Raw genomic sequence first — 13,909 nt, forward strand, 5'->3', positions numbered from 1 at the left:
GGAGACAAAGGATTTTAAGGAAGAACTAACTGTTCTGGATTTACAAACATATTCTCAAGGACTACATGGCTCATGGACACTATTTCAATGACAGTTGATGTGTTATAATGTATGCTTTCCCTTTAATGCTGTGTTGATATAATTTGATGTTTTAATGTCACTTCCTTTCCTGTTATGATAAATCAGTCAATCTTGATATCAAAAGGATTCTAATCTACAAACTAAACCATTTATTAATGTTGTATTGTTATATTTTGAAGTATAAGCAATACATGGACATTTGAAATAGCTGAACTCTGAAAAGTTATCAACCACTTCACACCCATACGTCAATCTCAGGATGGACGCCCAGGTGGGAGTAACTGACCAATCAAAGGGTTCACCTCCAAAAGGATACCCCCTTTCGCAAGGATTATAAAACCTCGACGCACAAGCAATCCTTGCTTTTTCGCAAGGATTCGCGACACATCTGACCTATCCTTCTCAATCAGCAACTCAATTGGTTATAAACCACCACTTTTTCTCCTGTAATATTAACGGACAGTGGGGTTAAATGTTCAATGTATGGACTGGCTATTACATTCAAATGTATGCATTGACTTTGCAGTTTGTCTCCCATGCCAATTGTATACGCTGCTACAGCCGTGTTTCTTTTTTTCTGGAATATGTGCTCAGATTGACCATAAACAGGAAATAAAACTTATATCTGAAGTGTGGTGAAGTAGTACAATGTTTTTTGTCGCCGGGTGCCATGGTGGATCCTAGTATCGGAGCTCCATTGATGTTGGTTTTTAATAATTCTCATGCCCGCGCTTAACTCAGAGTTGACGTACTCCGAGTTGAGTTAACAAATTCAAATCAGCTTTTCTGGAATTTTTCCTTTTCTGGAGTTTCCCATTTTAGAGTAACTCAACTCAGAGTTTGTTAAACCCGCTACCTGGAATACTCCCCTGGTGGTTAAGATTGTCAGGGCATCTCAAAATCCTGGCATGGATTGCTTTGGATTCCATTAACATCATGGATTCCATGGGACAAAGTCCCACCTTTCAAAAGAGTAAGAGTAGTCATCAGTTGGCAAGCAGTTTTCAAGTTATGTTAAAAAAAATGTTTTGGTCTAAAGCAGGTTAGTAGACTACATCACCATAAATGTGTTGTATTCACATTGAGCATACTGACATTTTGTAAATATGTATTATTTGCACTGAGCACCCACTTGAGTTTAGTGCTGAAAGGTGAGTAGTTTTTGGTGGGACATTTCAAACTGAACATAACCTCCATTTAAGGCGAAGGTTTCAGGATTTCAAAGAAAACAAAACATTTTGAAGTAATACAGAAAATTCCTTGTTTGTGTGAACTTGGTGAGTAAAGCCCATTCTAATTCTGAAAACTCTTAAAATATTCACTCTCTGTACATGAGATAAAGAATAAGAAATACATTTTTAGGTCAGTGTGTTTCATTGAGTTTGTATATTTAACATGTACAGTACAAAACTCAGTGTAACATTTTCAAGCCTTTGGGTCTTAAATTTCCATATATTGATACAAACCATAATGCTTCGTGTTAAGAGAGTCTGACGATCATGTGTATCAGTTTTGGTGGAATTTGGAAGTAGTTTCTGATTAGTATGTTTTTGTATGGAGCTCAGCTTTTGATATACAGAGTGGACTGACTTCAACATTTCTACTAGGTTGCAATGTACAAAAGTTGAATCACAGTATAGTGGAAAAAGTAGAGCTTTTGCCTTTGTTTTTTTTATGGATTTCAGATCATTTTAAGTTGAACTGTGTAACACAGAACCAACAGACAAACCAATGTACCAGTCACACCCATCTCCTACCCCCAACAAGAGAAGGGGGTTGATCACTTCCTTATCTTCCAAGAGAAGCTTCAAAGGGTCCTACAACCTTCTTGCCCAGAATGGAGTCAGAAGGTAGTGCACATGGCCCTACAGTATTCAGTTCTTCAGTAGACAACGGAGTCTGAGGAGAACTGACTTTTCATGGATTTATAAATATTTCCCAAGGACTACACGACTCATGGACACTATTTCAATGACAGTAGTTGATGTGTTATAATGTGTGCTTTTCTCATAGTTTAGAATGTTGTCTTAAATGATGTTTGATCATAACTTCCCTTCAGATAGAGTTAAGTCAGTCAATCTTGATATCCAAATAATTGTATCTAACAAAACCATTTATGAATGTTGTATTGTTATATTTTGAAGTATAAGCAATGCATGAACATTTCAAGCCCTGAATCCAAAGTTACCAGACATTTAACACCTATTCATGAATCCCAGGACGACGCCCATCTTGAGTAACTGACCAATGGACAAATTCACCTTCACCTTCCCTTCCCCTTACCCATGCGCTCTTCACATATCCATTGTGTTCAGTTTACTATTCAAATCCAAGACAAACCCATAACTTCTCTGGTATTGTTCATGATATAATAACATTTTCTTAAAGAAATCATTGTGTATAATACTCACATTGTCCCTCATGTTATCTGATCTGCTCTACTTTTAAAGAATTCATTACTTAAGATTAGACTGATTATTACATATTAGACCAAGGTTTCCTCTGCCCATTTAAACAAATTCTGAGGTGGTCTCGTGATACTTTATTATAAATTAAGCATTTCTATCTTAAACGAGCAAAACCCGCTACAACTCTTTGCTATAGCGCCACCATGAGTTATTTTAGGTCCATACTTCTAAGGACATCATTTGGTTAGGGTTTGGAGATACCTGCCAAAGGGCAAAGACATTGACTGCCCAGGGGCTGAGTTGGTCAGAAGGAAAAAGGTCAAATAATAATATGTAGGAAAGCAATAGGGTTGCCGCAGCTGCTTGGACCCATGATAAGTGATAATAAAAATTTTAAACTAAGAACAGACAAAGTGGCAAATGTGGAATATTTTTTAAGCAGCATAGAATGTCTACACCAGGGTTCTCCAATCCTGGTCCTCGAGGGCCGCTGTCCGGCATGTTTTAGATGTTTCCCTGCTCCAGCACACCTGATGCAAATTGGGGATTAGGATTAGGGAACCCTGGTCTACACTCTGCAGAAACTGAATAAAATAACATGAAAGATATACCTCCATTTACTCATTGTAACCCCTAAGCTAAAACAAAATCTACATATGGTGTGTATATAGCAGATGGTGTCAAAGCAAAGGTAGAAATTATTTCAGTTAATAAGGTTTGGGAATACAGTTTTAAGCAACAACCTTTTCAATTTGAGCCTACTTGACTGGAGCTAGTGAGATATATCACATTTGTGTAACATACAGTAGGGTCCAAAAAGTCTGAGATCACATGAAATATTTAATGGGGGAACTGAAGACTGACAAAGCCTGTGACATCATCACAAGAAGCTCTTTGGAACATTGTCAAATCATGCAGGGACAACATTGAGTCCATTTGAATGAATGAGCGCTGTCAAATAAAATGAAATAAAAACTTGAAACCTAGCAAAAACTATTTTCATAATTCATGTAAAAAATATATATATATTTAATTTCTCAATGAAATTGTTAAGTTGATATCATTTGTATTGACAAAAGTTGACCATACTGGTATACCAGATATATTATCATTCTTAATGCCTGTGTTAGAGAAATTAAGGATGTAACCTTTATACTGCATGAAAAGAACACTGTGTGGAAATATTTCCTACCTAATAATGTGTTATGAAAACTGCTCTGGCGTGCAAAATAGATATGAAACACTCAAGGCCTTCCTCTCCGTTTCATCCACAACCCGTGATAAACAATGTTAGTTCTTTTAACTAAATATCACCTCCTAGGAAGAATACTATCATCAGCTAGACAGCTGCTATGCAGGATAAGATAATTCTCACCAATGGATAAATAATCTAGCCTGGCTCTGCCCTCCTACGTACTTCCGCTCAATTTTCATTTTGCTTCTGTACTAGGTCTGGGATTTCAGTGTATTCGTCATTTTTTGGAAACAACATTTTTGGAAACAACATCAGCGAACAGAGGGAGTGGCTGAGAACGATGACGTTGATGTTGTGCGCTAGTTTGAGTTGTAGTTCAGTAATGGCGGCGGAGAAAAATGTGAGCGAAGCTATTCGGTCCGTTGTGGCAACACTGCCGAATATCCAGAGCAAGAACAATCCTTGCTGAGTTTTGTTGGTGGACATGATTTTGTAGCCTTCCTCCCCACGGGGTTCGGGAAAAGTTTGATTTTCCAGCTACGGCAGCTAGCTCCGTTACAGTAGTGGTGAAGGAGTTGATTGAGGCGAACGTTAGCGATTGGTTATGGCAGATCAGAGTGGCTCTGTGCAGATCAAATCGTTTTAAACTTCAACAGAGTACCCGCCTTCAAGGAAGTTAACGCTTGTCAATGGAGCGATCGCAAGCTCTCTGTACAAATGAAATGTACGAGAGTCTGGTTAGGACCAGGCTATAAATAATCATGCATGTAGACTAGATTTTAGACAACTCTGTACCGCCATAGACTTGTCTCCTTGCTGCAAGAATAAACCGTCGATCTACTTTGACTCCAGCGACTCTGTGCATTTCTTGAGGAATTATTCTAACAACTTGTACCTTGGGACATCTGATAAGTTCAACTGTATTAACTCATAGTAGGAACTGAACAGTCAATGGTACCTACCTCTTCGTCTGGCAATCCCTCTTCATCCATTACCTTTTCAAGCTTTTTCTGCCTGAAAAAGAAGGTTCATAGAGTGTAGGTTAACACCTCCAAGAAAGAAAGAAAAGTTGCTATCCTTGACAAGCTAGCTTTCTGGCTTCATCAACATTGATACATGAACAAATAATCATTGTGAGCCGCAGTGGTGGGGCGCTATGTGGCCAGGACATAATCACACCTGTAGGTAATTAAGTCTGCACAAGTGGTTGCCCCTCCCAGGCCCTTTATAAAGCTTCCCAGAGAGAGCGAGCACAGGAGCACTACAAACTTGTCCTTGCATTTGACTCAACATCATGGTTACTAGGATTTCTACATTTGTTACATAGCGTTGTTAGCGATTGCTAGCTAAAGTTAGTTTGCTAGCTGTACATAAAATTTCACTGGGTCTTGCAGCTGTTTGATTTACTACATTAGCAAGTCATTGTATTTCCAAGCCCTAATAGTGTAACTGAGACGACACAGTAAATAATTCTTCTTTCAAGTAATAAGTCCCCGTTCAAGTGTTGAGCATTAAATTAGCTGCACGGTCTGTAGAGATCTTGGGACGAAGCCACTTTTTTTGTTCTAAAACCGGGCTATAAGCCGCTTTGAAATATAAGCCGTACAACCACAAGAAAACTGTAAAATCGGGGTACAAGCCGAGGCTTTATTTCCGAAAAATACGGTAAACACTTATTGCTAGATAGGAATGAACAACAACACTCTGTGATGTAAAAAGGAAAAACAAGATAAGACAAAAATAAGATAAAACTTTATTGATCAGAAGTCTGGTCGATGTCTGTCTTTTCCAGAAACTGGAAATGTATGCAGGGCTTGAAATTACATTTACATTTAGTCATTTAGCAGACGCTCTTATCCAGAGCGACTTACAGTAAGTACAGGGACATTCCCCCGAGGCAAGTAGGGTGAAGAGCCTTGCCCAAGGACACAACGTCATTTGGCACGGCTGGGAATCGAACTGGCAACCTTCAGATTACTAGCCTCACCGCTCAGCCATCTGGCTCACATCCCCATGACTCCCCATGAAATTGTGACCATTTTGTTCACATAATCCCCCGAAAATGAATATATTTGGGAGCATTTGTGATACGATTTGGTGAAAAGACGCCTTTGTTGGACAAGGTAATTTCTCAATTTGTTACAGATTATGAAAGTGCAGATTGTAAACTTTCAAATGATTTGTCATACATTGAAATCCGAAGATCTGAAGATCTGAATGTTGGTAAACCTGGAATGCTCTGACAGACTCTAGACCTTTTCACGCCTTCACAGGGTGTGATTGTTTTTGTGTTGATCATTAGAAGCACCGAGCGCCGGTCATTTGACCGCAATGAAGAGAAGAAAAAAAATCTTGCACTCGATCAAATTCCAGGATCCTGATTTCATGACTTATCCTAGGTATGTGTGTTTTATCTTTATTTTCAATAAACTCAAGTTGAAATCTATTTTCCTCCTGTTACTGTCAAATTTCTGCCGGCTGAGCATTTTTTACCTGCCTTTCAAGGCTGCGATTGGCTTTTCAATCAACAGATGTCGCAAGGGCTCCCTTGCACAAGTATGTAATTCTGTAAAAGATTATAACCTAAATAAGGCACAGGCATACAGAGGTAAGTTTTCTGCCGAGTTGAGAGCTTGAGTTATACAGAATTACCATATTTTTCGGAAAATAAGACGCATTTTCTATAAACCGCACCCAAACAGAATGGGAGCTTTGTGTTTGTAAATCGGATTATAAACCGCACTGGAATATATGCCGCACTTGATACGGGAACAATAATACCAAGCAATGCACGAGTATAGGCAGTACCGTTGCCGTTGTGTAACACTTCGAAAACGAAAGTGCGTAATGTATGTTTTCTATTGCCCGGGAATTAACTCATACTCATACCGGTCCCCAAAGCATAACTTATTTTTCCGAAATGGAAGCTAGCTTGTTTTAATTAGCTTCCGGGCTACGTTAGCTAGCATAATACTCGTAGCAATGCTACTACCATGCTAGCAGACATCCAAACCTGCAAAAACGAATTTCGAGGAGGTGGCACCTTTTCCGTGGCACCTTTCAGCGCCTTCAAATCTTCAGCTATTAAAACCGTTCAGCTATCAAAAAAATCAGCAGTTTCAGGCCATGGGTGCTATGACTTTGCAGCTTTGTACCTCTTATGCTTGAATTAATATAAATCAATATTCATAATATTTTTATGGGTTTCCAATGGAGTTTTCTTTCAAATCTTCTCAAACTTCTTTAAACTTCTTCAACTTCCAAATCCTTCTTCTTCCTCAATCTTTCAGCTAGGGCCACCATTTAAACTTTAAAATGTTGACAAAACCCTAAACTATTTTTAAATAATTCAGCTTTTTGATATTTATTCAACTAACAGACTGAAACCCTTAGAGTGGAGGGCAGCTTCGGATGTCGTTGAAAAAATATTTCTAGTTTGCCAGCATTGCCACAATTTTCGCTCTTCATGCTTCATTTTTGGATCAATAGATTGCTAATTTTGTGCTGGTCGTAGACAGTTGTCTATTGAATCCAACAGACGTACACATTTGTTCAGAGCCCCACGAAAGCGAGACAAAGTCCAACTCTCGCCCCATAGAGACCAATGCAAATCTGGTGACAAAATCGTCAGAGAAAGCAAAAAGAACAAGATTTTGAAACTGCCGGTAGAGTCGTATTTCTGACCGCACAGAAATATAAAGGTTTCGGCAGAGTCTTGGGTCTTGGAAAATATCCGTATTTTTTGGATTGGACGTATAGGTTTGCGTCTAGGTCAACTTGTTTGAGGTGTGGATGCTAGGTAAATGTTTGTTTTTCTCTCTGCCTAGCTCGTTAGCCATCACAGCTGCGCCATCACCGTGGCAACCAAACAAACACGCACCAGGAAAGCAAAAGGAACACGTTTTCGAAACTGCAGGTAGAGTCGTATTTCTGACCACACAGACATATAAAGAATATCTCTGGTTTAGGCAGAGTCTTGGGTCTCGGAAAGTATCCCTATTTTTTGGATTGGACGTACAGTTTTGCGTCTTGGTTAACTTGTGTGAGGTGTGGATTCTAGCTAAATTTCTGTTATTCTCGTATAATCGAGCTAGCGCGATGGCTCCATAACTAAAAACGGTTCGACTCTTTTTCCACAATCGACCAAATTGGCCAAACAAGGTATGTACATTGAGCTTAAAGTGTACATAATCTAGCTAGATCGTTTTTATTTCAGCAAGTTTCACAGAAATCTGCAAAAATCGAGGCTCAAGACTGTCATAGCTGACCGTCACGAACAGCCAAAAATCGGGGCTGGGGCATGTGTTTGCTGCAGCTGGCGTTAATCCTACGAACAAACGCTTCGTAACTGGAAAGTTTTAACTTTTAATTGACGATATTGAACACAGATGTTAAGTAAATTGTCTTTACTCTAAATATCTTCTCCGTTTTCAATTTGAAGCAGTAAATCTAACACAGTAGGAATTCTCCCACGACATCCGCTCGCTCTGCTTTGACTAACAAATATGTTCTCAGTCCACCATACATTAGACGAGCTAATTTTCGAGCACTTTCGATACAAGATACAGGCCATGAGTTGAATTGGGTGAGCAATGTAGAACAGCAGACAGATTTGAAATATGATCTTTTGTTATGGCCATTCTAGTGACACTAGACTGTCATCATACGGCGAAACCAGGTCACATAGCTAGCTACGTTTTTCCAGACATAATATTCGTTACCTAGCTACAAACAAATGCTTCGTAACTGAAGAGTATTTACTTTTTATTGGCGATATTGACAACATAGGTTAAGGAACTTGTCTTTTATCAAAAGATGGTCTCCGTTTTCAATTTGAAGCAGTAGATATGGCTTACTGTAGAAAGTCTCCCATTGCATCCTCTCTCTAGCTTAGCTTCGGCTACAGATGGACGACAATCCCTATGTGTAGAAGTGGAATGTTGTTCCCCTAGATTACACACTGGATTGTACATCATCCCGGCTAAACCCTCCATCTCCCACGATCTCTCAATCACCCTGGGATCTGCGACGGTGACCCCTTCATCCTCTGCCAGGAACCTTGGGGTTACCATGGACGACGAGCTCTCCCTCACGGCCCACATTGCTGCGGTCTCCCGGTCGTGTAGATTCACCCTCTACAACATCCGGAAGATCAGGAGATACCTGTCTGAGCACTCCACCCAGCTGCTAGTCCAAGCACTCGTCCTCTCCAAGTTGGACTATTGCAACTCTCTGCTCGCTGGTCTCCCAGCATGTGCAACCCGCCCTCTTCAGAGGATTCAGAACGCGGCGGCCCGCCTGGTCTACAATCTACCCAGACGCTCCCATGTTACCCCGCTCCTCATCTCTCTCCACTGGCTACCTATCATGGCCCGTATCAGATTCAAGACCCTGGTATTGACCTTCCGAGCAGTGAACGGGACTGCACCCGTCTACATCAAGTCTCTCCTGCAGCCTTACACCCCCACCCGCCACCTACGGTCTTCTTCAGACAACCGCCTGGTGGTCCCACCGCTCAAGACCGCCCGGTCCCAACACAAGCTCTTCTCCTGTCTGGCCCCCCAGTGGTGGAATCAACTCCCCACCTCCATCAGAGACACTGACTGTCTCTCCACCTTCAAGAAAAGGCTCAAGACGCACTTGTTCCGGGAGTACAACGGTACTTAGGAACGGTTCGCTTGACCCGATGTTAGTTTCCTCAAGGATCACAATGACTCTTGCTTAGAGACTTGTTGCTCTTGTGGTTAGTGGTAACTGATTTAAATTTTTGGTTCTCGCTGTGATATATTGTTTTATTACTGTTGCTTGCTTTTTTTCCACAGGTACACTTGCACTTATAGCTGTTCATGTTGTTTGGTTGTGACTTGTTTAACTACATGCTCTTATGGTTCTTCCCTTTGGCACTTACTTTGGTTGTTCACAATGTGTGCTTCATGTTTTGGCAACTCGCGATGTTTTTTGGCTATCTTGTTGTTATGATCAGTGACCTATGCACTTTGTAAAGCTCTCTCTTGGAAGTCGCTTTGGATAAAAGCGTCTGCTAAATGAATAAATGTAAATGTAAAATGTAAATGTACACAAGGACCAGGTCAAGTAGGTCAAATTGGGAGGGGGAGGCTGATCATTTGATGTCAAGGTCAAAAAGTTTTTAAAAGTGCATTACAGATGTAAATCCAATTGTTGGTGTACAGACATTTTTACACATTTATGTTTACGTATTTGTAAAAATGTATGTTTGTCAAAAAGCTATGTGTGTTTTGGGTTGACCCATCGCGGGTTATCTGTGTTCTCGCAGTTCGATTGTTCTTTTCGACCTGACCCCCAGCTAGCGAGGTACGTTGTCTTCGGGTCTGAAAATTGTTAGAGAACTGTGGTGAAATGTCGGGTTCATATTCATGTTTTTTAACCAAGTTGATATTGTAAAATGTATAGTAATATGTAATAATTAGTGTAAATATTAGACCTCGTTAACTAGCGTGCCTGTAGTGACTTGTGGGGACGGCAGTTGATGAGGTTCCCATGTGCTCACTCAGGTGGCCGAGAGCTAGGAGCGAGGTACACGCAAGAGCTAACTGTACTGTCTCTTTGTGTACAGGTATGTCTTTTGTTTTTGTCCAAATTGTGTTTTCTTGGATCGTGTGGTGTGCTGTTGTGCGGTGAATGTGTGTGCACAGCACCTGTCGTTTTTGATGCATTTGTCTGTTACTCTTTTCTTTCTTTTCGACCTGACCTCCAGCTAGCGAGGTGGCCGAGAGCTAGGAGCGAGGTACACGCAAGAGCTAACTGTACTGTCTCTTCGTGTACAGGGAAAATAAACCGTCTCCAGCAGATTCACAAGTGTGGCAGTGTCTTCAATCAAAAAGTACACAACGCAGAGTGAAGCACGCTACAAACTGGTGCCGTGACCTGCCGACTGGTCAGCTCGAGCCGACCGCCGGATCTGCACATGAACATTTGTTGGTGGTTTGCTGTAAGCAACGATATTTTGTGATTAGTGAAGGTGGATGTGGTATGCTCACTAAATCGGACTATCTGTGTTTGTATGTTTAGAAGGGAATTTGGTTATTGCAAAATATTACGTTTTTCTTTTTCAATTAATTTTTTTTGCTTGTTTTTAAGAGCGGTAAATGACATTGTTTTAGTGCTCTATTGAACCATGGTAGACCCTCATGCTGCTAAAATGAGTTATGCTGGGAGTTTAAGTGTGGGTGCAGGAAGGGGTGTTCTTGCATTTACACCAATTGTACAGTCTGCTCCTGGGAATGGAATGCTTGCTAGCCCTGAGTTTACAAGCACGGGGAGGGGTAGGTTTTTCACTTCACCTGTCCAGAGTATCCCACCTCTGTCTTTTGACGTACCATCATCCCCAGTCTTCAGTAGTAATGGTACATCTCCGAGTCAGCTTAATGACCTTATTAGACAGATTGGTTCAGAAATAGGGGACTCTATCAGAGCGAGTTTACTGCAGCCTGGGGCTTCGAGTCCTTCTCCTGCCCATCCCCCTCACCAATTCCAGCAGTTTCCCATACTGGAGCAATGTGGGTCTACTTTCATTGACGCGTCCAAGCTGAATCTGGTTGTGAAGTCAGATGTCGGTGCTCCGCCCATCTTTAGGGGTGATGGTTCAGAAATACTCTGTTCTGGAGTGGGAGGAGCTAATGGGTGTATACCTAGAGAAGAGGGGTTACACTGGGTCCGGAAGTGTTGAGGAGGTGATGTCTAGGCTCATGGGGAGGGCACGGGATGTGACCAAAGTCTGGATGCGTAACAACCCTGTTGTCACAGATGTTAAGACAGTGTTCAGTGTTCTCAAGCAACACTTTGGGGATACTGTCTGCTCAGGTATGCCATTAGCTGATTTTTATTCAATCAAACCATATGCTAATGAGGGTTCACTGGATTTCTGGATTAGGCTTAACAAAGCTGCGGAGGTAGCTGAACAGTACCTAGTAGGTGAGGGTAGGACCTTGCCCAATCAGTGCTCAGAGTTGGCAGTCATGTTTGTTCGCAACTGTCCTGATAAAGAGTTGGCCCAAGTGTTCAAGAGCAAACCCTTTCGTGACTGGACAGCCAGTGAGGTACAGGATCGGTTGGATGAATTCTTAAGAGAGCGTAAAACATGTAAGACACAACTTTCACAGCAGATGGCTGTTGTCCTTGACTCTCCAAGAGAGGAAGTGGATCTTGTGAAAAGACCTAATGTCTCATCATTTTCTCAATGTGGTTGTAATACGGAATTCTGTGTCAGGGGGTGGGACCTTAGAGAAACTTTTGAGTATGTTAGAGAAGACACTTGTTAGCAACACTCAGTCTGTGACCAGAGGGCCCCGTGGACAGCTCCCCAAACGTCAGCGTGAGTGCGCTGTTTGTGGAAGCACTAATCACTGGACCAAAGTTGAGTTGAAGGAGATGTTAGATAGTGGGTCCATGGCTACTACTCTGCGTGCAGATATTGTACCTCGTTTGAGGGAGGCGGGGGTGGTAGAAGGGAACTTTCTGGCTCCTTCAGATGTCATCCTGGTGGGTTGAGGTGGGACTCAAACTAGTCCAGTGGGCATGTGTGACTTAAAAATTCAGCTTTATGGTTTCAGTTATGTTGTCCCAGTGCTTATTGTAGATGGGCAGGTTGATGAACTCATTGTGGGCACTAATGTGTTAAAGTCTCTGATTAGGCAGTTCAAATCCAATGATGGCTACTGGCGGGTGGTGGGTACACCAGGCCCTTCTGGCCAGGGTGGTGACAGCCAGTTCCTGCGTCTTTTGTCAAATCTGGAGAGATGGAGAGGAGACTCCATCCCAGATAAAGTGGGCACCATTAAGTTAAAGAGAGGAGTAAAACTCCAACCCATGAGTGAACATCTGGTGTGGGGGCGCCTACCCCCAAAGACAAAGCTCTCTGTAGGTAGTACTGTTGTTGTCGAGCCCAGCAAGTCTCGTTGTGTGAATCGACACATTTCGGTGGGGAGAGTAGTTACACCTCTGTGGGGGGGGGGTGCACAGACTGACGAGAGTTCCATATGATGTTCTGCTGGAAGAAGCCAGAGGTCTTCGAGTGGATGATGTGCAGGACATGTTCCGCCTCTCCTGTGAGCAGCCTGAGGCTGGCTATAGAACATCCATGGCTCCTGGGAGTGAGTTGAGTAGAGACGGAGACAATGTCAATGGGTTGATCTCCGGTGAAGAGGTGTCTGCTGTCCTTCATGCCCACAGTCGGTGGGGTGATGGTGCTACAGTGAGGGCTGTTTCACATGTGCAGCATCTTGAGAAGCTGATGTCCACGGGTCAGAGCCCATTACCTGTCCTTACGCACAGGGAGCTGTATGATAACGAGTTGCGGGACTCTGTCATCAGCAGAGTTAGCTTCTTTGTAGATAGAGGCCGACGCCCATCTAGGAGGGAACGAGCCTTTGAGGCTAGAGAAACAGTGTGTACTCTAAGACAGTGGGGGAAACTCACCAAGCGGTTAGGGATCCTGTATCGCGTCTCGAAACACCCTGTGAGTAAGAAGAAAGTATATCAGTCGTACTGTGTCTTTGAGAGGCCTTGTGTTGAAGGGAGTTCATGATGATGCTGGTCACCAGGGTCAGCAGCGCACATTGTGGCTCACGAGGCAGCGGTTTTACTGGGACTCGATGGATAAGGATGTCAAGGAATACGTGGCTCACTGTAAGAGATGTGTGTTGAGTAAAGCACCTGAGCCTGAAGCTAGAGCTCCACTTGTCTCCATTGTGACAATGGCACCTTTGGAGCTTGTGTGTATTGATTTCTGGTCCGCAGAAGATTCAAACAACAAGTCTATTGATGTATTAGTGGTGACTGATCACTTTACTAAGCTGGCCTGTGCGTATCCATGCCCAAACCAGTCTGCTAAGACTGTTGCTCGTGTTCTCTGGAATAACTTCTTCTGTATTTATGGGTTCGCCGACTGTATCCATTCTGACAGGGGTGCTAACTTTGAGAGTGCACTTATTGCAGAGTTGCTTCAGTTATCTGGTGTTGAAAAGTCCCATACCACACCGTATCATCCCATGGGTAACTGTCAAGCGGAACGTCTGAATCGCACACTGGGTGGGATGATTAGAGCTCTGCCTGCTAGGTCCAAGGCTAAATGGCCTCAGATGTTGAACACCTTGACATTTTCCTATAACTGTACTGTTCATGAGACTACTGGGTTTCCACCCTTCTTCTTGATGTTTGGACGCACCCCTAGGTTGCCAGTGGATGT

The 13,909-nt window shown here is 42.4% G+C and overlaps 1 protein-coding gene across 1 annotated transcript in view; it reads right to left on the reverse strand.

Annotated features, from left to right (window-relative positions):
- LOC136959845 (serine/threonine-protein kinase 38-like) overlaps positions 1-13,909 on the reverse strand; it is a 108,800-nt gene that overhangs the window by 75,358 nt on the left and 19,533 nt on the right. Inside the window, exon 3 of the mRNA XM_067254048.1 lies at positions 4,647-4,698. Coding sequence (XP_067110149.1) covers positions 4,647-4,698 — 52 coding nt within the window. The remainder of the gene's footprint in view (positions 1-4,646; positions 4,699-13,909) is intronic.

The sequence above is a fragment of the Osmerus mordax genome, chromosome 17, assembly GCF_038355195.1.
Source record: "Osmerus mordax isolate fOsmMor3 chromosome 17, fOsmMor3.pri, whole genome shotgun sequence".
Taxonomy (NCBI): Eukaryota; Metazoa; Chordata; class Actinopteri; order Osmeriformes; family Osmeridae; genus Osmerus; species Osmerus mordax.